This window comes from Cherax quadricarinatus, chromosome 11, assembly GCF_038502225.1.
Source record: "Cherax quadricarinatus isolate ZL_2023a chromosome 11, ASM3850222v1, whole genome shotgun sequence".
Lineage (NCBI taxonomy): Eukaryota > Metazoa > Arthropoda > Malacostraca > Decapoda > Parastacidae > Cherax > Cherax quadricarinatus.
In genome coordinates this window covers 40,397,787-40,425,130 of record NC_091302.1, presented here as the reverse complement: position 1 = coordinate 40,425,130, position 27,344 = coordinate 40,397,787, and the positions used below count along the sequence as shown (strand labels likewise).

Genomic DNA, 27,344 nt, shown 5'->3' with positions numbered 1-27,344 from the left:
AAGGTACAGTGTGTTCCTAAAGGCTAGGCCTATTTCAATCCATTTGTCACTACTTCGATAATCTCTAAATTTAAAATTAAGCGCATTTTTGACACTATTCATCCTGCAATTCAAATTTTTACATGGGTAGTGGAGTCGAATTTTTGCCTTTGTTGGCCCGAAGACTATCACTCCATCATACTGTTGGAAACCTGAGAAAACTTTTTGAACAAACATCACATATTATAAAACAAGAAGGGAAATTTTTTACATGCTTTTCCCCTTAATAAAAAAATTTATTATTTAAAAATCTGCAAAAATAATGGAGAAAAATGCAGCAGGCAGCAAAATTTTATGTAGCTTAAAATACATGGAATGTTTACAGGCAAAATACATAGTGTTCTGCAAGACCTTGAGCTACAAAATGTTAATTTAATTCCTAATGTTCACAAAATCCACCAGCTACATCTCCCCATGGCCAGTACTTCAAGAGTGTGCATTATCAGGAGCTCTTACCAGAGGTACTCTTCGGTAGACAATATCCTCACAATTTGTACTAGATTAAACCATACATACTGGCATTGGAATGTTCTTATCTATTAGATAGATGAAGGAATTTTCGATTCTACAGTAATTTTGGTTCTACAAAAAAAATTGGCCCAACCTAGAGCAAAAGCAAGAGTTGTGGTGCAGCAACTGCACAATCTCCTACAACATTTCTGTACAATGATAATGCACGGTATCTACTATAGGGCATTCTATAGAGAGTGAAGATTTGACTAGAAGGAGCCTGAAAACTACTGGAAAAGGTAGAAGTTATCATTGAGTACTTCACTTAAATATGCACTAGAAAGATTATTAAGAATTCTGGAAGATGCACAAGGTTTGGCAAAGGATTGGCAACTAGGTTTCACTGTGAACCCACAACACAATCAGTAACAATCAGACTTAGTTTTAAGCTCGCAACCCATTACCCTCTCATCCACAGATGAAATGTTGATCATAACCGGGAAGTATTCCAAGACTGATCACTGATTATGATGCAGATTCAAAACAAGAATTTCTACATGACTTCAGATGAACCTGACAACAAATTTTTCCTGTAGCTTGACTAAAGGGTTTCATGAATCACAGGTTGCAGCAGGACCATGTGTTCGGCACCCTTGATTGGTAGTCGAAAAATGCTATAGTGCTGGATCATGTGGGGCACCGAAGAAAACTGCTTGGTGCCCCTCCCTAGCATGTACTGGCCGGTCTTACAGTCAAACTGTATTCGAAGATGCATGTATCCACGAGCAGACCTAGGAAGAACAGATAAGTAAATAAATATTCTTTCTATGTGTTTAAATTATTATTATTATTACATTCATAGGGAGCACGAAACCTGTAAGGGTCATACAGTGCTTGCAAGAATGGGAGGCATTCAGGTTCAGTCCAAGAAAGAAGATCAAGAGCCCATCAACAGCATCAAGGAATCTCACTTGAGGGGCTTCATATGTTTAAAGCTTACATAAACACGTTTAAAGCTGCATCCCACTTCACTACTGGCGAGTCCTGCAAAAATCTTATATACGCACAAAGGGATGAACATCTCTCAATGTACATTTATACAAGGTACATATATCTGTACATACACACACAGATTACTTTAATCCTTATGTTAGGGATTAAAGCATTCTTAAAGCACCCTTAAAGCAGGATTAAAGCAGCCTTAATTAACCTCATACAATCAATATGCTGTAAACTTAACAAACCAACCAGTCAAGAATTTTTCAAAAATGTTTTGCTACTTGTACAACTCAATATTAAGAGCTTACTTTAACCCCAGAGAGTATTCATGGCGAGAGACATCAAGAGAGCGCACGAGATAGCTGCCTTCCGAGCATGATCTGAGTGTAGCCTCTGCTTCAGTTCTGCTCAATGCACCATGGTACCAGCTGCAAAACACAGGTTCAGTAATAAACATCTTTTTTAATACTTGCACTCTGATCAGTTCCCTCCATCTCTATTTCTCTTTCATCTATCTATAATTACATAGTTATCTAATCCTTATATGTTATTCCTTCCCAGGTGAATAGGGTAAAAATCACATTGAAAAGCTTCCAATCAATTTGAAGAGCATTAACAAAATTTCTATCAATGGGCTTTAAACACCCTGTACTGTAACGTATATATCTTACTAACATAGCTATCATTCTCCCTATCAAAGTTTATTCTTTAAAATCAACTGGAGGAAAAAATTTCCCATTGCTCCAATAACATAACTTCCAAAGAATGCAAAACTTACTTACTATATTTTCATATATCATTTGTGAAAGAATATGCAGAAGTGGTGAATGAGCTGTCAAGAGAAATTGGTGTTAAAGAAAAAAATTGCCAATAAAGTGCTTGTCGACTGTGTGCAGTGACAGTATATTTTGAGAGAAGAGTCGAGTCTGAATGGAGGCACAAGCCTCACCTGAGAGATCAGCTTAGTGAGCGCAGTGAATAGTGATGAAGGGATGGAGCAGTATGGAAGAGTCTGTTCCTTCCACTCACTGCAGGTGGAGGATACACAAACAGAGCAAAGGATTAAATTGCACCATCTACCTCGTTCCTTGTGGAAAAGGAGGTAGAGATAATAAATATAACAGAAAATGCATGTTAAACAATAAATCTAAATACTGTATATCCTTTGATGCTTTGTTCCTATTAAAAATATATGCTGAAGGGGAATATAATTTTCCTTCAAAATATATTTACACAATAATTATATTTGCCTTGGAAGTAACAAGAAGCAACCATTCATTTCCTCAGATCAAGTCTGATTACCTCCCATTCCCCAGATGCCATAACCCCCAATGGGTTTAGCACTTCCCCGTAAATATTTGATTACATTTACAGCACAAGCAACAAATTTTATAAATATATTACAGTACACCAAAGGAATAATGTGTCACCCTGAGTGAACAAATGAAGCAGAGATACATTACTGCAGACCAGCATGACTTTACTTACCCCTGCTTCATCAGTGGCAGCTTCACATCCACTTTCTCTCCTTTTATGGCCATTGCAGCACATCCCAGATCCAAGGCCAGTCCACTTTTAACTTGGCTACCATCTGCAAAAGCCAATGACACTTACCATCAAAAGTGCACTAACATATACAGTGGAACCCCAGTTTTTGTCTTTAATCTGTTCCAGAAGGTCAGCCGAAAACTGATTTGTACGAAAACTGAGTAATGTTTCCCACAAGAGATAATGTACAGTAGACAGTCATTTAGCACAAGTTTATTTGGCACGATTTGAGTATAGCACGATTGAAGAACTGCGACAAAATTTTATGTAACACGTCATATAATCAATTTAACACGATTCGCGGGAGGGGAAAAATTTTTGAGCGCGCTGTTGCCCGGTCATCCAGGGTGGGTTATACCATTGAGTCAATGGGGGAGGCCTACCGCCATCCCCTCGCCACCCACACCCACCCCCCACCACACTCCCAGCCTCCAGTTCGGTTCATACATGTGTAGGACGAAGATACAGTGGACCCCCGGTTAACGATTTTAATCCGTGCAAGAGGGCTCATCGTTATGCGAAATAATCGTTATGCGAATTAATTTTCCCCATAAGAAATAATGGAAATAAAATTAATCCGTGCAAGACGCCCAAAAGTATGAAAAAAAAATTTTTTTACCACATGAAATGTTAATTTTAATACACACAAACTGAAAAAGGCATGCACAATTACATGACACTTACTTTTATTGAAGATCTGGTGATGATTGATGGGATGGGAGGAGGGGAGAGCATTATCTTCTTACTGTTTAGAAGGGGAATCCCCTTCCATTAGGACTTGAGGTAGCAAGTCCTTTTCTGGGGTTACTTCCCTTCTTCTTTTAATGCCACTAGGACCAGCTTCAGAGTCACTGGACCTCTGTCGCACAACAAATCTGTCCATAGAGCTCTGTACCTCCCGTTTCTTCAAGACTTTCCTAAAATGGGCCATAACATTGTCATTGAAATAGTCACAAGCACGGCTTGCAACAGCTGTGTCAGGGTGATTTTCATCTATAAAGGTTTGCAGTTCAAACCACTCTGCACACATTTCCTTAATCTTTGAAGTAGGCACAATGGATTCCACAACTGGCATAGGCTTCTCAGGGTTAGCCCCAAACCCTTCAAAATCTTTCTTAATTTCCATACTAATTCTCACCCTTTTTACCACAGGGTTGGCACTAGAAGCTTTCTTGGGGCCCATGGTCACTTATTTTCCAGAAACACCACCGAAAACACTGTAATAATACGAAATATTCCGAGTGTATGCTTGGATGTTACCGCGGAGGCTGGCTGGTAAACAATGGGACGGCCGGCACATGTGAGGGCACATTGGACGCGTCTCGGACGAAAATCGGTATGCGGGTTTTTAATCGGTATGCGGGGCAAAAATTTTGCGATAAAAGTAATCGTTATGCGGAAAAATCGCTATGCGATGCCATCGTTATGCGGGGGTCCACTGTACTGGGGAACCTCGCTGTGTTTATTTACATTCATTGTACTACATATTTTCATTGCCATTCGTTAAATCTGCCAAGCAATCATGGCACCCAGTAAGCATACAAGTGTTGCTGAAAGTGACAAGAAAAGGTTTAAGCATTCAAGTCTAGGAATTGCGAAGAAAACTGAGATATCAGACAAGCTTAAGAGTGGATCACGTGTGGTGGATATAGTGAGGGCCTATGGCCTTAAAAAAGCGTCAGTTCGTACAATTAAAAAGAATGAAGCGAATATATGAGCTTGTGTAATGAATAACCCAAGGTGTCATCATCTCATGAAAAGAATGACATGTAGGTCCCAACAAGTAAATAAAACAGAAAACTTATTGCTTGAGTGGATTGAACAAGAGACAAAAAAAGGTGCACCACTTAATTTCATCTTAATTAGGGAAAAGGCCTTACAATTGTTTAAAACAGTGTGTGATAAGAAAGGAAGGTCTGAAAAAGGTGTGTATGTTTAGCACAGGCTGGTTCCACACCTTTAAGTTGCATAATAAGTTACATAATATTAAGTTTTCAGGTGAAAGTGCTTCAGCTAATCATACAGCAGCAAGTAAATTCCCTGCTGAATTGCAGGAAATTATTTCTGAGGGTGGCTATGAGCCACAGCAAGTGTTTAATGCTGATGAGACAAGTGTTTTTTGGAAAAAATGCCAACACGAACTTATATCAGTCAGCAAGAGAAGAGTGCACCAGGCTTCAAGACAGCAAAGGATCGCTTCACCTTGCTCCTTTGCGGTAATGCATCAGGTGATTTCAAGTGTAAACCCATGGTTATTTACTGTTCTAAGAATCCTCGTGCTTTGAAAGGTGTAGATAAAAACACCTTACCAGTAATTTGGAGGTCAAACCAGTCAGCATGGATGACAGAGGAAATATTTATTGACTGATTTAAGCATCACTTTATTCCTGAAGTCAAGTTTTACCTGCACAGCAAGAACCTTGCATTCAAGACTCTTCATTCTTGCTAACTCCTGTACTCATTCACAAGCTTTGCTGGATGTGACCTCACATGTAAAAGTTGTATTTTTACCTCCAAATACATCTTTAATACAACCACTGGATTGGGGAGTTATTAAGTCATTCAAGTGTAACTACACAAAAAAAGTTATGAAAAAACTAGTTGTATCATTGGACTCTGATTCCAACTTGGCAGTACCAAGCTTCTCGAATAAATTTAACATTGCAGATGCTATCAGCTATGCTAGAAGTACATGGAATGAAGTGCCCCAATCAATATTAAATGCAGGCTGGGGAAAGTTATGGCCTTCTGTGGTTAATTCTTTCACTGGTTTTCCCTTGTTTGAGAGTCAGGTTCAGGAAATTGTTCAGTTGGCAAGGAGATTACCAGTTATGTGAACAGTTCCATATTATTGGTAAAGTTGCAGACTTTTTCACTGAAGAGGACCCTGACAAATCTAGAAGCAGTGCTTTGAAACGGGGTCTAGACCAGCTGATGATGCCTTACCATCAGCTGTATAATGTATTGCAGGATAAAAGAGCCCAAAGATCCATTACAGAATTTATGCACACTCCAATACAACCATCGACTTCAGTACCAGAACCTCTACCATCCACCTCTGTTGACAACCAACAACCATCCACCTCAGCCCAGTAGGGCCAAACCATCTATATCCACTCTCTCCACAATCATCCACACACACCACTACCCATAATTTAAGGTAATAAATACTATTATTTCTATTGAATTTGTAGTCTTAAGCAGTAATATATCACGACAATGAACTACAATTACATACTCACTTTTATATTTGTAAGATCTATTGGCCTAAAAAAAAGTTGTTTGGCTTTTTGGGGGCTCCCAGGAATGTAACCCTATTTTTCCCACAAGTTTTTCAGTTCATTTAACATGATTTTACCAAACATGGCATTTTCAGGAATGTAACTACTGTGCTAAATGACAGTCTACTGTAAATCCAATTGATCCGTTCCAGACACCCAAAATTTTTTTTTTTTTTATCATCACACTGGCCGATTCCCACCAAGGCAGGGTGGCCCGAAAAAGAAAAACTTTCACCATCATTCACTCCATCACTGTCTTGCCAGAAGGGTGCTTTACACTACAGTTTTTAAACTGCAACATTAACACCCCTCCTTCAGAGTGCAGGCACTGTACTTCCCATCTCCAGGACTCAAGTCCAGCCTGCCGGTTTCCCTGAACCCCTTCATAAATGTTACTTTGCTCACACTCCAACAGCACGTCAAGTATTAAAAACCATTTGTCTCCATTCACTCCTATCAAACACGCTCACGCATGCCTGCTGGAAGTCAAAGTCCCTCGCTCACAAAACCTCCTTTACCCCCTCCCTCCAACCTTTCCTAGGCTGACCCCTACCCCGCCTTCCTTCCACTACAGACTGATACACTCTTGAAGTCACTCTGTTTCGCTCCATTCTCTCTACATGTCCGAACCACCTCAACAACCCTTCCTCAGCCCTCTGGACAACAGTTTTGGTAATCCTGCACCTCCTCCTAACTTCCAAACTACAAATTCTCTGCATTATATTCACACCACACATTGCCCTCAGACATGACATCTCCACTGCCTCCAGCCTTCTCCTCGCTGCAACATTCATCACCCATGCTTCACACCCATATAAGAACGTTGGTAAAACTATACTCTCATACATTCCTCTCTTTGCCTCCAAGGACAAAGTTCTTTGTCTCCACAGACTCCTAAGTGCACCACTCACTCTTTTCCCCTCATCAATTCTATGATTCACCTCATCTTTCATAGACCCATCCGCTGACACGTCCACTCCCAAATATCTGAATACATTCACCTCCTCCATACTCTCTCCCTCCAATCTGATATTCAATCTTTCATCACCTAATCTTTTTGTTATCCTCATAACCTTACTCTTTCCTGTATTCACCTTTAATTTTCTTCTTTTGCACACCCTACCAAATTCATCCACCAATCTCTGCAACTCCTCTTCAGAATCTCCCAAGAGCAGTGTCATCAGCAAAGAGCAGCTGTGACAACTCCCACTTTGTGTGTGATTCTTTATCTTTTAACTCCACACCTCTTGCCAAGACCCTCGCATTTACTTCTCTTACAACCCCATCTATAAATATATTAAACAACCACGGTGACATCACACATCCTTGTCTAAGGCCTACTTTTACTGGGAAAAAATTTCCCTCTTTCCTACATACTCTAACTTGAGCCTCACTATCCTCGTAAAAACTCTTCACTGCTTTCAGTAACCTACCTCCTACACCATACACTTGCAACATCTGCCACATTGCCCCCCTATCCACCCTGTCATACGCCTTTTCCAAATCCATAAATGCCACAAAGACCTCTTTAGCCTTATCTAAATACTGTTCACTTATATGTTTCACTGTAAACACCTGGTCCACACACCCCCTACCTTTCATAAAGCCTCCTTGTTCATCTGCTATCCTATTTTCCGTCTTACTTTTAATTCTTTCAATAATAACTCTACCATACACTTTACCAGGTATACTCAGCAGACTTATCCCCCTATAATTTTTGCACTCTCTTTTACCCCCTTTGCCTTTATACAAAGGAACTATGCATGCTCTCTGCCAATCCCTAGGTACCTTACCCTCTTCCATACATTTATTAAATAATTGCACCAACCACTCCAAAACTATATCCCCACCTGCTTTTAACATTTCTATCTTTATCCCATCAATCCTGGCTGCCTTACCCCCTTTCATTTTACCTACTGCCTCACGAACTTCCCCCACACTCACAACTGGCTCTTCCTCACTCCTACAAGATGTTATTCCTCCTTGTCCTATACACGAAATCACAGCTTCCCTATCTTCATCAACATTTAACAATTCCTCAAAATATTCCCTCCATCTTCCCAATACCTCTAACTCTCCATTTAATAACTCTCCTCTCCTATTTTTAACTGACAAATCCATTTGTTCTCTAGGCTTCCTTAACTTGTTAATCTCATTCCAAAACTTTTTCTTATTTTCAACAAAATTTGTTGATAACATCTCACCCACTCTCTCATTTGCTCTCTTTTTACATTGCTTCACCACTCTCTTAACCTCTCTCTTTTTCTCCATATACCCAAAAATATTAAAAAAAAAAAAAAATACATTTTATAGAGAATAACTATAGATTTACATACAGAAAACAATGAGAAATAAATATAAATGACTAATGAAATGGATAAATGAACATTTAACATCACTTTTACCTTTACTGAAGACTCTTGCTGTCATATAGAAGAACAAAAAGAGTTAGCCTATTCTTCATAGGCTTGTGTCCTAGCAGTACCTTTTCCTCCTGCACAATGTAGGTCCTCTTTGGTATTTTCTTCCAAAAGAGGCCTGTTTTGTCACAATTGAAGATTTGTTGGGGGAGGAATCCTTCAGCCTCTACGTACTCCTTGAATTCATCAATGAATTCTTCGGCCCCACGTTTGTCCAAACTCGTAGCCTCGCCATGCCTTACCGCACTGCGTATGCCACTTCGCTTCCTGAATCTGTCGAACCAGCCTTTGCTGGCCTTAAATTCACTAACAGCAGCACTCATTCCAGGCATTTTCTTTTCGCCTCCACAACACTATCTCCCACTAAATGTTTTTTGGGTGATCCACACCAACAACAACTCAACATCTTAAATTGTTGGCGATCTCTGTTTCACTAGCAAATTTGCCCCTTTCACAACATCAGCTTACTTGATTTCTATTTTCTCCACCAGGATGGAACTAATCTTTGATTTGGACTTCCCATACATCCTGGCAAGCTCGGCCAAACGTATGCCACTTTCACATTTTTCTATGCATTCTTTCTTGAATTCTATCATGTTTCTCACCTTCTTTACCAAAGGGCTGGCACTCAGAACTTTGGCCCCATGGTGGCTTATTTAGCAGTTGCAAGCACAAAAACAATGGATTATTTAGAAATGTTTCGGATGAACACGCAGAGTAATGCTCACTGAACGAGTAACAAAGGCAGACTGAGTCATGAACGTACGAGCAGCCACATCCCGTGGGCAGGCCAATGCATCTACTATGGACGATTTCCGAGCGGATGTACAAAAACTGGGAAAATTTCGCTGAAAAAAGTGGTTGAAAACTGAATTGTATGATAACCGGACCAGACGAAAACCAGGGTTCCACTGTACTGCACATATGGTACAGCATACATATGTATGAGGGAAACACTAAACCCAAAGGATTGTACAGTGCCTAGGAATGATGAAAGAAAGAAGGAAAAAATAGAGGAAAGGGGGAAAAATGAAAGGCAGGAAATAAGCCGTGATATTCGAATAGCATTTTGACCTGTGAGATCACTCAACTCTCTTGGCAATAAAAAATAACACAAAACATACATAAAAGCATCCAAGGTAAAACTATTAAACAAAAATACAGTAAAACTCACATTAATGAATTTTGTCAATTTTGGACAAAAAATAATTGACCAGACAAATGCTCTAATTATAAAACAAAATGGACAAAAGTCCATAATTTCACATTTTGTCCATAGCGATAATGAGTCCTGTTATCTTTTGAAGTATCAGGCCAAGTTTGCTAACTCTGATGTTTGTACAGTATGGGCCAAAGTAGCCTCATCCAGGGCCTGTATGTTTTCACTGTTCCCTGAGCTGTAGGTCACCCATACATGTTCATTGTTTGTGCTTGGCTCGGTACCAAGCATAATAGAAAACACGTGGTTCTCAGAAATTTACGTCTTCTCAGCCTTCTAAGCCATCTATGTCTTCTCAACCCTCTAAATCTTCTCAGCTATCTAAATTTTTTCACTGAAGTAAATGGCCAGTAAAACACACCCCCTAAAGCAGATATCAGGTAAAACAGACAAAAAAAAACTGGCTGGAAAAAGTCTCAATATTTATGTTTAATGGGATGTTCAATTAAAATAGCCAAGGAGACGACCAAATTTGCTATACTGAATGGCTGTCCAGTCCAGTCATAAGCTCGATAAAATGAACCAACTCTGCTTAGCAGCAAGTCTGTTTGGTCCAGGCTTCATCCAGAACCCATCCACTTTTATTGTGGCGGAAGAGATGAGTTAGGGTCCAACTGGAAATTATGTTCTCTGAGACACAGAGATTGCTTTCTATAAGTGGAGACAGGGCAGGCAGGGCAAGGAAGAACAGCTGGTCAGCCAGCCAGAACTGTTAAAGAATTGTACAGTGAAACCTCGGTTTTCGTGATTAATCCGTTCAAAAAAGTCTCACAAAAACCTAATCATAAGAAAACTGAAGCAATATTTCCCATAAGAAATAATATAAATCCAATTATTCTGTTCCAGATACCCAAAAATATTAACAAAAAATACATTTTATAGAGAATAACTATAGTTTTATATACAGAAAAAATTAGAAATAAATATAAATGACTAATGAAATGGATAAATGAACATTTAACATCATATTTACCTTTATTGCAGACTCTTGTTGGTGTATGGAAGATGGTAAGGAAGGGAGAGGGAGGAGGAGAGGTTATTGTTTGGAAGGGGAATCCCCGTCCATAAGGAATTCAGGTATCAAGGCCCTCTCCTGGGTTACTTCCCTTCTTTGTCTTTTACTGGCACTAGGACCAGCTTGAGAGTCACTGGACCCATTACACAAAAAATCTGTCCAGAAAGGTCTGTTTTTGGCATCTCTTTAAGATTTGTCTAAAATGGGAAAGGCATTGTCAATGAACATGTTGCAGACACGGCTTGCAACAGCTTTGTTAGGGTGACATTTCTCCACAAAACTTTGCAACTCATTCCACTTTACACACATGTCCTTAATCACTGAAGAAGGCACATTCTCCCCTCTCTCTTCATCCTCCTCCTCCTCCTCCTCCTCCTTTGGCCTCATGGTGGCTTATTTAGCAGTCGCACTCAATAAACAAGCACAAAAAACAATGGATTATTACGAAATATTTTGGATGAACGCACGGGGTGATGCTCACTCAACGAGAAACAAAGGCAGATTGAGTCACTAACGCATGGGATGCTTTCTGTGAGTGCTTGATTTTGGGAAATGAGTGGCCAAGTCATGGGCAGGCGAACAAGTTTGGTAAGGACCACTTTCAACTGTATGAAAACCGAGCAGGTGTATGAAAACTGGGACAAAATTTTGACGAAAAAAGTCGTCAAAAACCAAATCGTATGAAAACTAGGGCATACAAAAACCGAGGTTTGACTGTTGATTTAACCCTTTGACTGCCGCAACCCTAAATCCTGAGGTGTCTCCTGGTGTCGAGGGGAAAAAAAAAATAAAAAATTCTCGTGAAATGATAGAGAATCTTTTCCCGATGGTAATAACACCAAAAGAATGAAATTTGATGGAAAACTTACAGAATTACACTCTCGCAAATTTAGCGACCTTGGTGATGTTTACAAATCTGCGATTTCGCCCACTTTGAGCCCTATTTTCGGCTAATTCCATTGTCCCAGTTGACCAAACTCATAGCTATTTCTTTAGAACTCCATTTGTTCTATCGATTGAGTACAAGAAACTGCCCATTTACCAATTTCAACTACCCAATAATGTGGTCAGAAATTTGCAATTTGGCCAATTTCACGCAAATTAAAAAATATGCCAATTTCAAAATGGGGTCCCGAATGAACAATGCAGACATTCCTGGTACTAAAATAACATTTTCTTTGTTCATCAGTCACATCTCCAGGCCCCTCTGATATTACTCTTGCTTTCTATTTTGAATTTTTATTCAAACAAAAAATAGGAGATTTACTGTTATGCAGACTACTGCAATATTGTAATAATTGTATAAATAATGTCAACCCATTCATGACTGCATATTAGAATGGCTAGTTGGACGTTTATTGGACAATGACATTATTTGTTTACTTTTGAACATAGGCAAAAATAAAACATTTCCCCTACTTTGAGCTCCATTTCAAGTTCTTTTCATTGTAAAACCACTCAAAATCACCTCTATTTCTATAATAGGTTTTCTATTCTATCAAATGAGACCAAGAAAACAAGAATACAACCATAAATACTATACGAAAATACACCGCAAATTCGGCATTTTAATCCAAAAACACAGTCGGAGTTTTTTATTCATTATGCACTGCATGCTGCAGGATTTTTTTTATATGGTGCACACTGACCACACAGACCCATTCTCTCACATGTGGGCCTACCAGCTTTCTCCTGCTTGATATGAAGCCACTAGAATTTTTGAGTATATATATGAACATCAAACACTGTGGCTCATAAGACGTATAAATCCGCCATACGAAGCATTTGAACGCAAAAATTTTGCCTCGCCTCACGATAAAAAACTCGCCTTACGTGATTCGTCCGGGACGCGTTCCACATGTGGCCTCAGTGCCAGTGTTCACAAGCCAGCCAGTGTGGTTGCATCTACGCATACATTCGGTATATTTCACATTATCCCAGTGTTTTTAGTGTTTGTAACTGCAAAATAAGTCACAATGGACCCCAAGAAAGCTTCTAGTGGTAAAAAGGGCAAGAATTAGTATGGAATTGAAAAAAGAGATTAAGGAAATGTGTGAAAAGTGAGTTCAACTGCAAACCTTTATGGATGAAAATCACCCTGACACAGCTACTGCAAGCCGTGTTGGCAACCTGTACAATGACAATGTTATGGCCCATTTTAGGAAAGTCTTAAAGGAACGGGAGGTACAGAGCTCTATGGACAGATTTGTTGTACGACAGAGGTCCAGTGACTCTCAAGCTGGTCCTAGTGGCATTAAAAGAAGAAGGGAAGTAACCCCGGAAAAGGACTTGCTACCTAAAGCCCTAATGGAAGGGGATTCCCCTTCTAAACAATAACTTCCACACTCTCCCCTCCTCCCATCCCATCAATCATCACCAGATCTTCAATAAAGGTAAGTGTCATGTATTCTATTCTTAGTAGAGTAGTAATTGCGCATGTCTTCTTCAGTTTGTGTGTATTAAAATTAATATTTCACGTGGTAAAAAAAATTGTTTTTTTCATACTTTGGGGTGTCAGGAACGGATTAATTTGATTTCCATTATTTCTTATGGGGAAAATTAATTTGGCTAACGATAATTTCGGCTTACGATGAGCTCTCAGGACCGGATTAATATCGTAAGGTGGGGGTCCACTGTATATACATTCCTGTTGCAAGTCTTCCGCCGCCTGTATCTGGTACACGAACATTATTCCTCCCGCCTCGGCATGCCTTACCCCCTTCCACTCTCCCTCCCAACACACCCTCCACCATCACTCCATTTAAGATAGACAGACTTACAATATTTTTATTAAGAGAGGGAGGGAAAAAGTGAGGAAGAAAGAGGAATAAAGGGAGAGAGAGGGAGAAAGGGAGAAACAGAGGGAGGGAGGGAGATACATACAGTAGACCCTCATATTACATGGTAGTTATGTTCCTGAAAATGCCGAGTTAGATAAATCTGTGTTATATAAACTGAAGAACTTATGGGAAAAATAGGATTACATTCCAGGGGCCCCCAAAAAACCAAACAACTTTTTTTAAGACATCCAGATCTTACAAAAATAAAAATGATAATGTTTTTGTTGCTTAAGACTACAAATGGTGTATGCCAGTGATGGTGAAGAGAGTGGAAAAGCATAATGTGGCCCTATTGAGCTGAGGTGGATGATTGTTGGTTGTCGGCAGAAGTGGATGGATGAAGTTCTGGTACTAAAGTCAATGGTTGTACTGGAGTGTACATAAATTCTGTAATGGATCTCTGGCTTCTTTTACCCTGCAGTACATTATTCCATAAGTTTGGTACTGCCAGGTTGGAGTCTGGGTCCACTGATGCAACTAGTTTTTTCATTATTTTTGTGTAATTACACTTGAATAACTTAACTCCATGATCCATTAGTTGTATCAAAGATGTTGTATTTGGAGGTAAAAATACAACTTTTACATGTGGGATCACATCCATCAAAGCTTGTGGACGAGTATGGGAATTATCAAGAATGAAGAGAGCCTTGAATGCAAAGTTCTTGCTGTGCAGGTAAAACTTGACTTCAGGAATAAAGTGATGCATAAACCAATCAATAAATATTTCCTCTGTCATCCATGCTGACTGGTTTGACCTCCAAATTACTGGTAAGGTGTTTTTATCTACACCTTTCAAAGCAAGAGGATTCTTAGAGTAGTAAATAACCATGGGCGTACACTTGAAATCACCTAACGCATTACCGCAAAGGAACAAGGTGAAGCGATCCTTTGCTGCCTTGAAGCCCAGTGCAGCTCCATTGAGACGGTGGTCTCACTCACAGCCAGACAGTGGCCTGAGCTAGGGAAATATTCTGCATATGACGCTCCAAATTTTTTCCCCTCCCGCAAACTGAACTGTGTTAAGTTAGTTTTACAAAATGTTGTATAAAATTATGGCGCAATTTTTCAACAGTGTAATAACCAAAATGTGCCAAATAAATCCGTGTAATATGAGGGTTTACTGTACATACAAAAGTTTTCCCTCTTTTTACATTTAGTAATTTGTATAGAAGGGGTTACTAGTCCACTGCTCCTAGCATTTTAGTTGCCTCTTACGACATGCATGGTTTATGAAGGATTCTTCTCCACTTCCCTATGTGAGTGTGTTAGATATGAGTGAATGGAGACGAATGGCTTTTGGGACCTAATGAACTGTTGGAGTGTGAGCAGGGTAATATTTTGTGAAGGGATTTGGGGAAACCGGTTAGTCGGACTTGAGTTCTGGAAGTGGGAAGTACAATGCCTGCACTTTAAAGGAGGGGGTTTAAGATATTGACTGTTTGTATTGATATCTAAACTGTTGTATCTGGGCACCACTGCAAAGACACTGATCATGTGTGAATGACAATGAAAGTGTTTTTTTATTTTGGGTCACCCTGCCTCAGTGGGAGACGGCCAATGTATTGAAAAGAACAAATATCTCTTACCTTTGTTTCTGAGCTTTGGTGTGCCTTGTTCATCACTGCTCTCTGCTGACGACCGAGTGTCCCAGTCACTAGAGTTGGATGAGGAAGTGCCACTGCGAACCTCCAAAATCTGTTGAATCAGAGGTTGTTGCCATTAATATTACTTCAGAGCTACACAAGGTGGTACTCTCCCTTGTAAAAGTAGCAAAAAGATCTAACAGCTTAAAACAAAATAATATGCTATGCCCATGAAAAAGTTCTCTCTTTAAACTCTGTCTGCACATCAGAATATTTGGAAGTAGTTTAACCCATAACAGACCTTAGTCATACAAGACTTTTATAGCCCTTCTGAACATTCAAAAGTAATGTGACAACCTACAGCTGCTAAACCTGTAAGGGTCATACAACACTTGGGGAATGGGAGGTACCTGATCATCTTTGATTCAAGAAAAGGGAAAGGCATCTCCAATTTTTCAAGTCCTTCACCAGCATTAATTAATGCACCCACCCCTTCCCTCCCTTCCCCCTCCCACTACTTGAAGAAACACTCCTGAAAAGATACCAGCTTCATGAGTATGAGTGACAAAGAATACCATACACTGATGTAAACTGTACAGTCATCCCTCTAAATTCATTGGAAGGATATGATCCTAGAGGTCTTGCAAATGTAGAAAACACAAATAATACAAAATTATGTCTACCAAATAAATTCCACTTTAGATTAGGGTTCATTTTGTTTCAGAAACCATATCTCTGTATTTTATTACTCTTATATGGGCGTGAAGCATGGGTTGTAATTGCTGCAGTGAGGAGGCAGTGGAGATGTCCTGTCTAAGGGCAATGTGTGGTGTAAATATTATGCAGAGAATTTGTAGTGTGGAAATTAGGTGGTGTGGAGTTACTAAAAGTATTAGTCAGAGGGCTGAAGAGGGGCTGTTGAGGTGGTTTGATCCTTTAGAGAGAATGAAACAAAGTACAGGTACCATCCGACTTACGACCGAGCTTGGTTCCAACCAACCGGTTGTAAGTCAAAATGGACGTAAGTCAAACCTAGAAAATTGCCGATAGGGATACGTAAAAAATTAAAGCTTAATCTTAATTGGTTTTCACAAAATAGGGAAATAACTTACTTCCGAGATAATAGCCGAAAGCACGTGCATACCCGAGTACTCGGGAAAATTTTTTCTCGAAAAAAATCCCTTTTTTTTCAGTTATGAGCATCTATTACAGTTTGCCCTCGTGATAGATCTGTTTTCTCTCATAAGTGACGAAAGAAGGAATAATAAGTCTTATAGTTGGTCATGTCCACAAAGTATTTATAGGTCCCAGCAATGTTTTAGACATGTTAGAGTGACACTTGATGATCGTGCACTGCCTTGGGTTTGTTTATTTTCACTGTTACATATAAACATGTCTGTGTCTGTCTGTCCATCTGTTTGTGTATCTGTCTGTCTATTTGTCTATCTGTCTAGCTCTGTCTCTTTATCTGTTTCTGCTTATCTGTCTTTCTGTCTGCCTGTATGTCTGTCTGTATGTCTGTCTGTATGTCTGCTCGTCTCTCTTTCTGTCTCAGAACCAACAGAATCAGCGTCATCACGTCTGATTCCTGAACAAATGAAAATGCGTATTACTTGCCAGTCATGCTTATTATGCCTTATATCTACAAGCACAGTATAGCACTTTGTCTGGATTTTTGGGGTTATCCTAGGTAATTTACACTATGTATAATTATTTATTTATACATTTATTTATACACACTCATCTGAGTTTTCTTTTATTTTATCTTAATAGTTCTTGGTCTTATTAATTTTCCTTTTATATCCATGGGGAAGTGGAATAAGAATCTTTCCTCCGTAAGTCATGTGTGTTGTAAAAGTCAACTAAAATCCCGGGAACAATGGGCTAGTAACCCCTTTTCCTGTAAAGATTACTAAAAAGAATAAGAAGAAGAAAATTGTCAAAGTGGGAAGTCTGAATGTGCGTGGATGTTGTGCAGATGATAAGAAAGAGATGATTGTGGATGTTATGAATGAGAAGAAGCTGGATGTCCTGGCTTTAAGTGAAACAAAGCTGAAGGGGGTGGGAGAGTTTCAGTGGAGAGGAATAAATGGGATTAGGTCAGGGGTTTCAAATAGAGTTAGAGCTAAAGAAGGAGTAGCAATAATGTTGAAGGATAAGCTATGGCAGGAAAAGAGGGACTATAAATGTATTAATTCAAGGATTATGTGGAGTAAAATAAAGATTGGATGTGAAAAGTGGGTTATAATAAGCGTGTATGCACCTGGAGAAGAGAGAAGTGTAGAGGAGAGAGAGAGATTTTGGGAAATGTTGAGTGAATGCGTGGGGAGTTTTGAATCAAGTGTGAGAGTAATGGTGGTTGGGGATTTCAATGCTAAAGTGGGTAAAAATGTTATGGAGGGAGTAGTAGGTAAATTTGGGGTGCCAGGGGTAAATGTAAATGGGGAGCCTTTAATTGAGCTGTGTAGAAAGAAATTTGGTAATAAGTAATACATATTTTATGAAAAAGAGGATAAATAAATATACAAGGTATGATGTAGCACGTAATGAAAGTAGTTTATTAGATTATGTATTGGTGGATAAAAGGTTGATGGGTAGGCTCCAGGATGTACATGTTTATAGAGGAGCAACTGATATATCGGATCATTATTTAGTTGTAGCTACAGTTAGAGTAAGAGGTAGATGGGAAAAGAGGAAGGTGGCAACAACAAGTAAGAGGGAGGTGAAAGTGTATAAACTAAGGGAGGAGGAAGTTCGGGTGAGATATAAGCGACTATTGGCAGAAAGGTGGGCTTGTGCAAAGATGAGTAGTGGGGGGTTTGAAGAGGGTTGGAATAGTTTTAAAAATGCAGTATTAGAATGTGGGGCAGAAGTTTGTGGTTATAGGAGGGTGGGGGCAGGAGGAAAGAGGAGTGATTGGTGGAATGATGAAGTAAAGGGTGTGATAAAAGAGAAAAAGGTAGCTTATGAGAGGTTTTTACAAAGCAGAAGTGTTATAAGAAGAGCAGAGTATATGGAGAGTAAAAGAAAGGTAAAGAGAGTGGTGAGAGTGCAAAAGGAGAGCAGATGATAGAGTGGGAGAGGCACTGTCAAGAAATTTTAATGAAAATAAGAAAAAATTTTGGAGTGAGTTAAACAAGTTAAGAAAGCCAAGGGAAAATATGGATTTGTCAGTTAAAAACAGAGTAGGGGAGTTAGTAGATGGGGAGATGGAGGTATTAGGTAGATGTCGAGAATATTTTGAGGAACTTTTAAATGTTAAGGAAGAAACAGAGGCAGTAATTTCATGCACTGGTCAGGGAGGTATACCATCTTTTAGGAGTGAAGAAGAGAAGAATGTAAGTGTGGGGGAGGTATGTGAGGCATTACGTAAAATGAAAGGGGGTAAAGTAGCTGGAACTGATGGGATCATGACAGAAATGTTAAAAGCAGGGGGGATATAGTGTTGGAGTGGTTGGTACTTCTGTTTAATAAATGTATGAAAGAGGGGAAGGTACCTAGGGATTGGCAGAGAGCATGTATAGTCCCTTTATATAAAGGGAAAGGGGACAAAAGAGACTGTAAAAATTATAGAGGAATAAGCTTACTGAGTATACCAGGAAAAGTGTACGGTAGGGTTATAATTGAAAGAATTAGAGGTAAGACAGAATGGAGGATTGCGGATGAGCAAGGAGGTTTCAGAGTGGGTAGGGGATGTGTAGATCAAGTGTTTACATTGAAGCATATATGTGAACAGTATTTAGATAAAGGTAGGGAAGTTTTTATTGCATTTATGGATTTAGAAAAGGCATATGATAGAGTGGATAGAGGAGCAATGTGGCAGATGTTGCAAGTATATGGAATAGGTGGTAAGTTATTAAATGCTGTAAAGAGTTTTTATGAGGATAGTGAGGCTCAGGTTAGGGTGTGTAGAAGAGAGGGAGACTACTTCCCGGTAAAAGTAGGTCTTAGACAGGGATGTGTAATGTCACCATGGTTGTTTAATATATTTATAGATGGGGTTGTAAAGGAAGTAAATGCTAGGGTGTTCAGGAGAGGGGTGGGATTAAATTTTGGGGAATCAAATTCAAAATGGGAATTGACACAGTTACTTTTTGCTGATGATACTGTGCTTATGGGAGATTCTAAAGAAAAATTGCAAAGGTTAGTGGATGAGTTTGGGAATGTGTGTAAAGGTAGAAAGTTGAAAGTGAACATAGAAAAGAGTAAGGTGATGAGGGTGTCAAATGATTTAGATAAAGAAAAATTGGATATCAAATTGGGGAGGAGTAGTATGGAAGAAGTGAATGTTTTCAGATACTTGAGAGTTGACGTGTCGGCGGATGGATTTATGAAGGATGAGGTTAATCATAGAATTGATGAGGGAAAAAAGGTGAGTGGTGCGTTGAGGTATATGTGGAGTCAAAAAACGTTATCTATGGAGGCAAAGAAGGGAATGTATGAAAGTATAGTAGTACCAACACTCTTATATGGGTGTGAAGCTTGGATGGTAAATGCAGCAGCGAGGAGACGGTTGGAGGCAGTGGAGATGTCCTGTTTAAGGGCAATGTGTGGTGTAAATATTATGCAGAAAATTCGGAGTGTGGAAATTAGGAGAAGGTGTGGAGTTAATAAAAGTATTAGTCAGAGGGCAGAAGAGGGGTTGTTGAGGTGGTTTGGTCATTTAGAAAGAATGGATCAAAGTAGAATGACATGGAAAGTATATAAATCTATAGGGGAAGGAAGGCGGGGTAGGGGTTGTCCTCGAAAGGGTTGGAGAGAGGGGGTAAAGGAGGTTTTGTGGGCAAGGGGCTTGGACTTCCAGCAAGCGTGCATGAGCGTGTTAGATAGGAGTGCATGGAGACGAATGGTACTTGGGACCTGACGATCTGTTGGAGTGTGAGCAGGGTAATATTTAGTGAAGGGATTCAGGGAAAGTGGATGGGTCTATGAAAGATGAGGTGAATCATAGAATTGATGAGGGAAAAAGAGTGAGTGGTGCACTTAGGAGTCTGTGGAGACAAAGAACTTTGTCCTTGGAGGCAAAGAGGGGAATGTATGAGAGTATAGTTTTACCAACGCTCTTATATGGGTGTGAAGCGTGGGTGATGAATGTTGCAGCGAGGAGAAGGCTGGAGGCAGTGGAGATGTCATGTCTGAGGGCAATGTGTGGTGTGAATATAATGCAGAGAATTCGTAGTTTGGAAGTTAGGAGGAGGTGCGGGATTACCAAAACTGTTGTCCAGAGGGCTGAGGAAGGGTTGTTGAGGTGGTTCGGACATGTAGAGAGAATGGAGCGAAACAGAATGACTTCAAGAGTGTATCAGTCTGTAGTGGAAGGAAGGCGGGGTAGGGGTCGGCCTAGGAAAGGTTGGAGGGAGGGGGTAAAGGAGGTTTTGTGTGCGAGGGGCTTGGACTTCCAGGAGGCATGCATGAGCGTGTTTGATAGGAGTGAATGGAGACAAATGGTCTTTAATACTTGACGTGCTGTTGGAGTGTGAGCAAAGTAACATTTATGAAGGGATTCAGGGAAACCGGCAGGCCGGACTTGAGTCCTGGAGATGGGAAGTACAGTGCCTGCACTCTGAAGGAGGGGTGTTAATGTTGCAGTTTAAAAACTGTAGTGTAAAGCACCCTTCTGGCAAGACAGTGATGGAGTGAATGATGGTGAAAGTTTTTCTTTTTCGGGCCACCCTGCCTTGGTGGGAATCGGCCAGTGTGATAATAAAAAAAAAAATAATAAAAAATAATTCAGGGAAACCGGTTATTTTCATATAGTCGGACTTGAGTCCTGGAAATGGGAAGTACAATGCCTGCACTTTAAAGGAGGGGTTTGGGATATTGGCAGTTTGGAGGGATATGTTGTGTGTCTTTATATGTGTATGCTTCTGGACTGTTGTATTCTGAGCACCTCTGCAAAAACAGTGATAATGTGCGAGTGTGGTGAACGTGTTGAATGATGATGAAAGTATTTTCTTTTTGGGGATTTTCTTTCTTTTTTTTGGGTCACCCTGCCTCGGTGGGAAACGGCCGACTTGTTGAAAAAAAAAAAAAAAATAATTATTTATGTGTATCTGTGAGATAGAGACAGAGACAGAGATAGGCAGATACAGAGACACACAGATAGATACAGATGGAGATAGAGAAAACCAAAGTCAATCAGCCACCAGGCCAGCCAGCCACCCACCCAGCCTGCCAAAGCAATTATGTGATGGTAGGGTTTACTGTTTTCAGGAGGATTCTCACTAAGACTTCAGAGATGATGAAGCTGCCTTCCTTTTGTTTAATTGTGTTAGAAACAGCGATTAATGCTGAAGAAGAGTCCAATGACAAGCTACCTTTTCTAGAGGTCCTCATTCACAAAGTAGATAACAATCTAAGATTTCAAGTTTACCAAAAACCTACAAATAAAAATGATCTCACACACTTCTTCAGCATTAATCACCATTTCTAACACAAACAAAACGAAGCCATTTTCATCATCTCTGAAGTCTTAGGGAGAATCCTCCTGAAAACAGTAAACCCTGCCATCACATAATTGCTACTACATAAAGGACATACTCAGTTTGAGCCAACAGACCTGCTGCAGTGTTCCTCCTTTCATATGTAATATAGAAGGGACACTGAAACATGCCTTTTCAAATCCATCCATCCATATACACTTGCCCAACCTATTTTTTATGCTACCCAAGCCATAGCTTTTGTAACCTTTCTTTCTCATGTACCAGCTGACTTTTCCACCACATGTATAACTACTACAACTACTTCTACTTGTGTGGGTGAAACGTTGCCAATAAAGGATCTGCTGCTAGATGCACAGTGCTAAGTCGAGTGGTCGTATGTCGCACACGTCATAAGTCAGATGGCGAGTGTAGAATGACTTGGAGACTGTTTAAATCTGTAGGGGAAGGGAGGCAGGTTAAGGGTCGTTCCATATCCATCCCCATTGGCAGTTTGGAGGGACGTCTAAATTGTCATATCTGAGTGCCTCTGCAAAGATAGTGATTATGAGTGATGATGAAAGTGTTGAATGATGATGAAAGTTTTTCTTTCTTTTTGGGTCAGCCTGCCTTGGTGGGAAATGGCCAACGTGTTAAAAAAAATAAATCTGGTTAATACTATTAACATTTGTAGGAAATTATGGCCTCAATAAAGAAAGATTTGAGCATGGGAAAGCCATTCAGCAGCAAAATCATGGACTACTGAATCTATTCATTGATTGCTTTCAATTAAAACAATGGATAATTAAAATCTGCAAATACAAAGACCTACAAATTTGTAGGGACAACAGTACAGTATCTATAAATTTTAGAGGGGCTAATAAATCCATAATGTTATTAATGCACATATACTTGTAATCTGGAGACAGCAGGGTTGACTGTGGGTTGGAAGTTTGGAGGAAGACTTAGTCGTGGGTTTCCTTCGCTTGTGGCACCACTGGAAGAGATTGAAGAGTTGCTGCTCGACAAACTTGTCTTTCCAATCTTTGCTGCAGCCAATCGTCGACGAAGTTTTGGCATGTCAAAGGGTAAGTCACTATAAGGAGCTTCGTGCTTTCTGTTTATGTGAAGACCATACTCAATACTAATACCACTATCTGATCCCTGAACATCTCCTTCTCTGGGAGGGCCAGGAAGAATGTGGTGAAAGTTGCGGAAATCATCTTGGATATTCCTGGGTTGCAAAGGAGTCTTCTGACGTGACATAGCCGAGTGTAATTCTACCAAATCTTGCGGAGAACTTTTCTGGGAAAGGCATCCATTTTCAGATGATGGTTCCTGGGACTTATCAGAAATTGGCGAGAGAATCTGAAACTTTGCGGACTGGATAAGTGACCGGTGGGGAGCACTGAGGTTGAGGGCAGGACGGGATAGGAGGGAGGAATCACTCCCTAAGGACGAACTCTTGTAACTACTCATTGCCGACTCATTGCTCGCTGTGCTCTTGCTACCGTCACTCATGGAGCTACGTAAACTCTCAAGACTAGACATGGTACTTCCCGTCACGACACTTTCAATGCTGGAGTACTTCACGTTCACTCCAGGGGGCATAAAACATGATTTTATATCCCTCTGAGAAGAAATATCAAGAAGCACCTCCATGGAGGCATTGAGGCTGCTGTGACTCTCACAAGGTGGTGTATTTCTACTCAATCCCAGTAGTTCTTTACTTAGGCTTTTCTTTATAGGGAGGGTCAGATCCTTTTGTCTTGGGGGACTAAACCAACTGGAGGGACTTTTATCTGCAATGGGAGTTTTTTTGCAGAATTTAATGGGCAATGGTGCTGTGCCAGGAGGACTTCGCAAATCTAAGGGTCGTAAAGGCAGTTTAGCAGGGATGGCCTGAGATTTACTAAGCTCTGCTCGCTCTTTTAACTTGCTTTTCTTCTTTTTTGAACTTTTTTTCTCCTTCTCTGTTTCTTTAAAATAATCATCACTCTGCATATGAAGGGTATTCAAGTCTGCAGAGAGTTCCTTAGCATTCTGACCTTCTATGTAATCCTCAATGTAGTCATCTTCATCCAAGGAATCAGACCCACGATTAAGAATTTCATCATCACTCTTTGATAATCCAATAGGGCGGACACGGTGCTCGGTTATGTAATGAGTGGATACACTGCGTGCAGGGCGAGGTGCTATGCCACGACCTCGATCGCGACGACCACCTTTCGGAGTATACACACCAACCTGAAAAATATGTGAAATATTCAAGAGCCTTGTGTGCAGATAGAGATATTTTAAACACTCAAGTTAGCACAACTTTAGACTTACAAATCTTTTTTAAGTCAAGCAGTGACTAATACACTGCACTGTAACAAGTAACAATACTCTTATATAATCCAAAAATAAAGAGCGTCTCGTAAGTGATTAAGAAAACCAAAGTTAAGAAGAATACCCATAAGGTTGCACTAAACTTAGTTACGTTTTACCAATCACAGAAAGAAATACATTATACATATATGTCTTTAAAGCATAAAGATTACTGCACAATAAAATATGAAAGTCGCTTGTCAAAAGCCGTCCATTTCTAAACCGAAGCTTCCAAAATTGATTGAAGCCAAACAATATATCATTTCTGAAGTATTTTGAAAGTTATTTACTAGGACTTGCTAATGTGCCCTTCAATATATAAGTACGTACTACAAAACTAGTATACAGTGGACCCCCGCATAACGATGGCATCACATAGCGATTTTTCCGCATACCGATTACTTTTATCGCAAAATTTTTGCCGCGCATACCGATTAAAAACCCGCTTACCGATTTTCGTCCGAGACGCGTCCAATGTGCCCTCACATGTGCCGGCCGTCCCATTGTTTACCAGCCAGCCTCCGCGGTAACATCCAAGCATACACTCGGAATATTTCGTATTATTACAGTGTTTTCGGTGCTGTTTCTGGAAAATAAGTGACCATGGGCCCCAAGAAAGCTTCTAGTGCCAACCCTGTGGTAAAAAGGGTGAGAATTAGTATGGAAATTAAGAAAGATTTTGAAGGGTTTGGGGCTAACCCTGAGAAGCCTATGCCAGTTGTGGAATCCATTGTGCCTACTTCAAAGATTAAGGAAATGTGTGCACAGTGGGTTGAACTGCAAACCTTTATAGATGAAAATCACCCTGACACAGCTGTTGCAAGCCGTGCTGGTGACTATTTCAATGACAATGTTATGGCCCATTTTAGGAAAGTCTTGAAGGAACGGGAGGTACAGAGCTCTATGGACAGATTTGTTGTGCGACAGAGGTCCAGTGACTCTCAAGCTGGTCCTAGTGGCATTAAAAGAAGAAGGGAAGTAACCCCAGAAAAGGACTTGCTACCTCAAGTCCTAATGGAAGGGGATTCCCCTTCTAAACAGTAAGAAGATAATGCTCTCCCCTCCTCCCATCCCATCAATCATCACCAGATCTTCAATAAAAGTAAGTGTCATGTAATTGTGCATGCCTTTTTCAGTTTGTGTGTATTAAAATTAACATTTCATGTGGTAAAAAAAAATTTTTTTCATACTTTTGGGCGTCTTGCACGGATTAATTTTATTTCCATTATTTCTTATGGGGAAAATTCATTCGCATAACGATTATTTCGCATAACGATGAGCCCTCTTGCACGGATTAAAATCGTTAACCGGGGGTCCACTGTAATTATATGATATTGCCCATATTATTAATTCATCTACAAACTATTTCATTTTCCAAATGCTACTGCACAGACAACAAGACATTACCTGGAACTTAGGATCAGAAGAGGTAGAAGCCACAATAGCATTGCCTGGAAGAGTCCTGGCTCTGAAACAACCATTTCCACCACTGTTTCCACTTTGCCGTGAACGCCTCCGCAGATTCAAAAGCTGTAGGATAGGGTGGTTGGCGATGCGATCTATCAGGTCCCCTCCATCCTCGTTTTTCTTCTCCACCTGCCGGAAGCACGACGAAGGCTGAAGCAAGGTTAGTTATGTTTATCTCTTGATATTTAGTGATTGGGAACCTTAGACAACAAACTTAACTTAAAGCCACTGTTTGCTATGATTACCAAAAAATTAAAGCTCAATAAAGTTACAAGAAGCATGCCAAAAGTATTTAAGCACTTGTCCTATTAGTTGTGTTGCATTAATTATCTATCATAAAGATCTTTAACCCTTTTACTGTTGACATCCCCAAAAATTAAAAGCCTGTTGTGTTGCAATTTAAAACAAAAAATTATCTTTTAAAATGGTGAAGAATCTTGCTCTAAAGGTAAATGATACCAAAGATGCAAAATTTGATGTAATACTTATGGAATTACTGTATGTAGGCAAAAACCTGGAAATCAGAGGACTATTTTGCGCCACTTTGTGTTTAAACCACCCAAATTCCTGGTCAGTTTCCACAAAAATAACCAAAAATCGATCATTTCTGCCAATTTGGGGCCTATCTCAGGGCACTTCCATTCTGAAACTGACCAAAATCTTCTCAATGTTGTGGGATGAATATGTGGTGATACAGAGCGAGTCAAATACGGCGGGCTGGCAGCGCCCATGCGCTGCCTGTAGGTGAGGTGGAGAAACACGAGTGTAAATAAAGAGAGCGTGAGGCAGACAGCACACGTATTACCTCCCTAATATGTAAGTTAATAGTTACGTGTTATGCAGGGAGGGGCACTGCACGCCCACTATAAATTTCCGTCCGTACCGTGCACAGTTAATGATATATTAGGACTAGGAGGTACAATGCATATTTACAGTGTCATGTTGTGCATCCTAATTTGTGTATTTTATTTCTTTGCAGCTAGGAGCAATCATTATGTTGTATCTGAATAAAGGATTACCAGCACACACCCGAATGTCTCTTTGACCAAATGTCACTATTATTTTTTTGGGTTTACTCAGTGACATCAAGAAATAGCCAATAAAACCATTAAAATTTCCCTAGAAAATGCCCCAAAATAGCTATTTTATCCCAAACATATGGTCAAAGGCTACCAGTTTCCATTATGCACTGTGTAGGATAGGATTTCTTTTTTTTACTGCACAACTGCACACACCCACCACACTGTCCCATTCTTTAATGTTTAAGCCAAAATTTGCCACTCAGCAAATCTCATGGAACTTTGATTCTCATTTATCTATGTAAGTGACACTGACTCCAGCCACCTAGATCTGTATGAGTGACAGTGAAAGCATTAATATACAAGGTGTGGCATGTCACTTTTTCTATAAAATAAAAAATAAAATAGAAAAATAAAGTTATCACTGAACAGAATGGAGTTTTACTAAACTAGTTAACTCAATACTACACCCAGCATATCAAAAATACTTGTTGCCAAATCAGTGTAGTCATAAATAAAGATAATTCTTCTTTTTAAGGTGCCTTGTGCTGTATCCTATGTAATAATTATAAGATATTAGTAAAATATTGATAAATATATAAATTACATACACAAAATAAACAAATCATTATATAAATTAAGAAAACTCTCTTCAGGGTCATTTTCAATCATCCC

General features: G+C 39.8%; 1 protein-coding gene across 3 annotated transcripts in view; it reads right to left on the bottom strand.

Moving 5' to 3' along the window:
• Positions 1 to 296: 296 nt before the first annotated feature.
• The window catches only part of hwt (heavyweight), a 41,112-nt gene continuing 14,064 nt past the window's right edge, over positions 297 to 27,344 (bottom strand). The window contains exons 4-10 of one of the 3 annotated variants that reach the window (XR_008406864.2): positions 25,591 to 25,800; positions 22,726 to 24,060; positions 15,398 to 15,506; positions 2,977 to 3,079; positions 2,438 to 2,516; positions 1,797 to 1,916; positions 1,140 to 1,280 (exon numbers count right to left, since the gene is read on the bottom strand). Coding sequence is in view for 2 of the 3 variants with exons in the window: in XM_053775155.2 (XP_053631130.1) it covers positions 1,091 to 1,280; positions 1,797 to 1,916; positions 2,977 to 3,079; positions 15,398 to 15,506; positions 22,726 to 24,060; positions 25,591 to 25,800 (2,067 nt within the window). In the remaining variant the exon portion in view is untranslated. Of the gene's footprint in view, positions 1,281 to 1,796; positions 1,917 to 2,437; positions 2,517 to 2,976; positions 3,080 to 15,397; positions 15,507 to 22,725; positions 24,061 to 25,590; positions 25,801 to 27,344 lie in introns of all 3 variants that reach the window. The other 2 variants (XM_053775155.2, XM_053775156.2) reach the window with 2 other exon arrangements.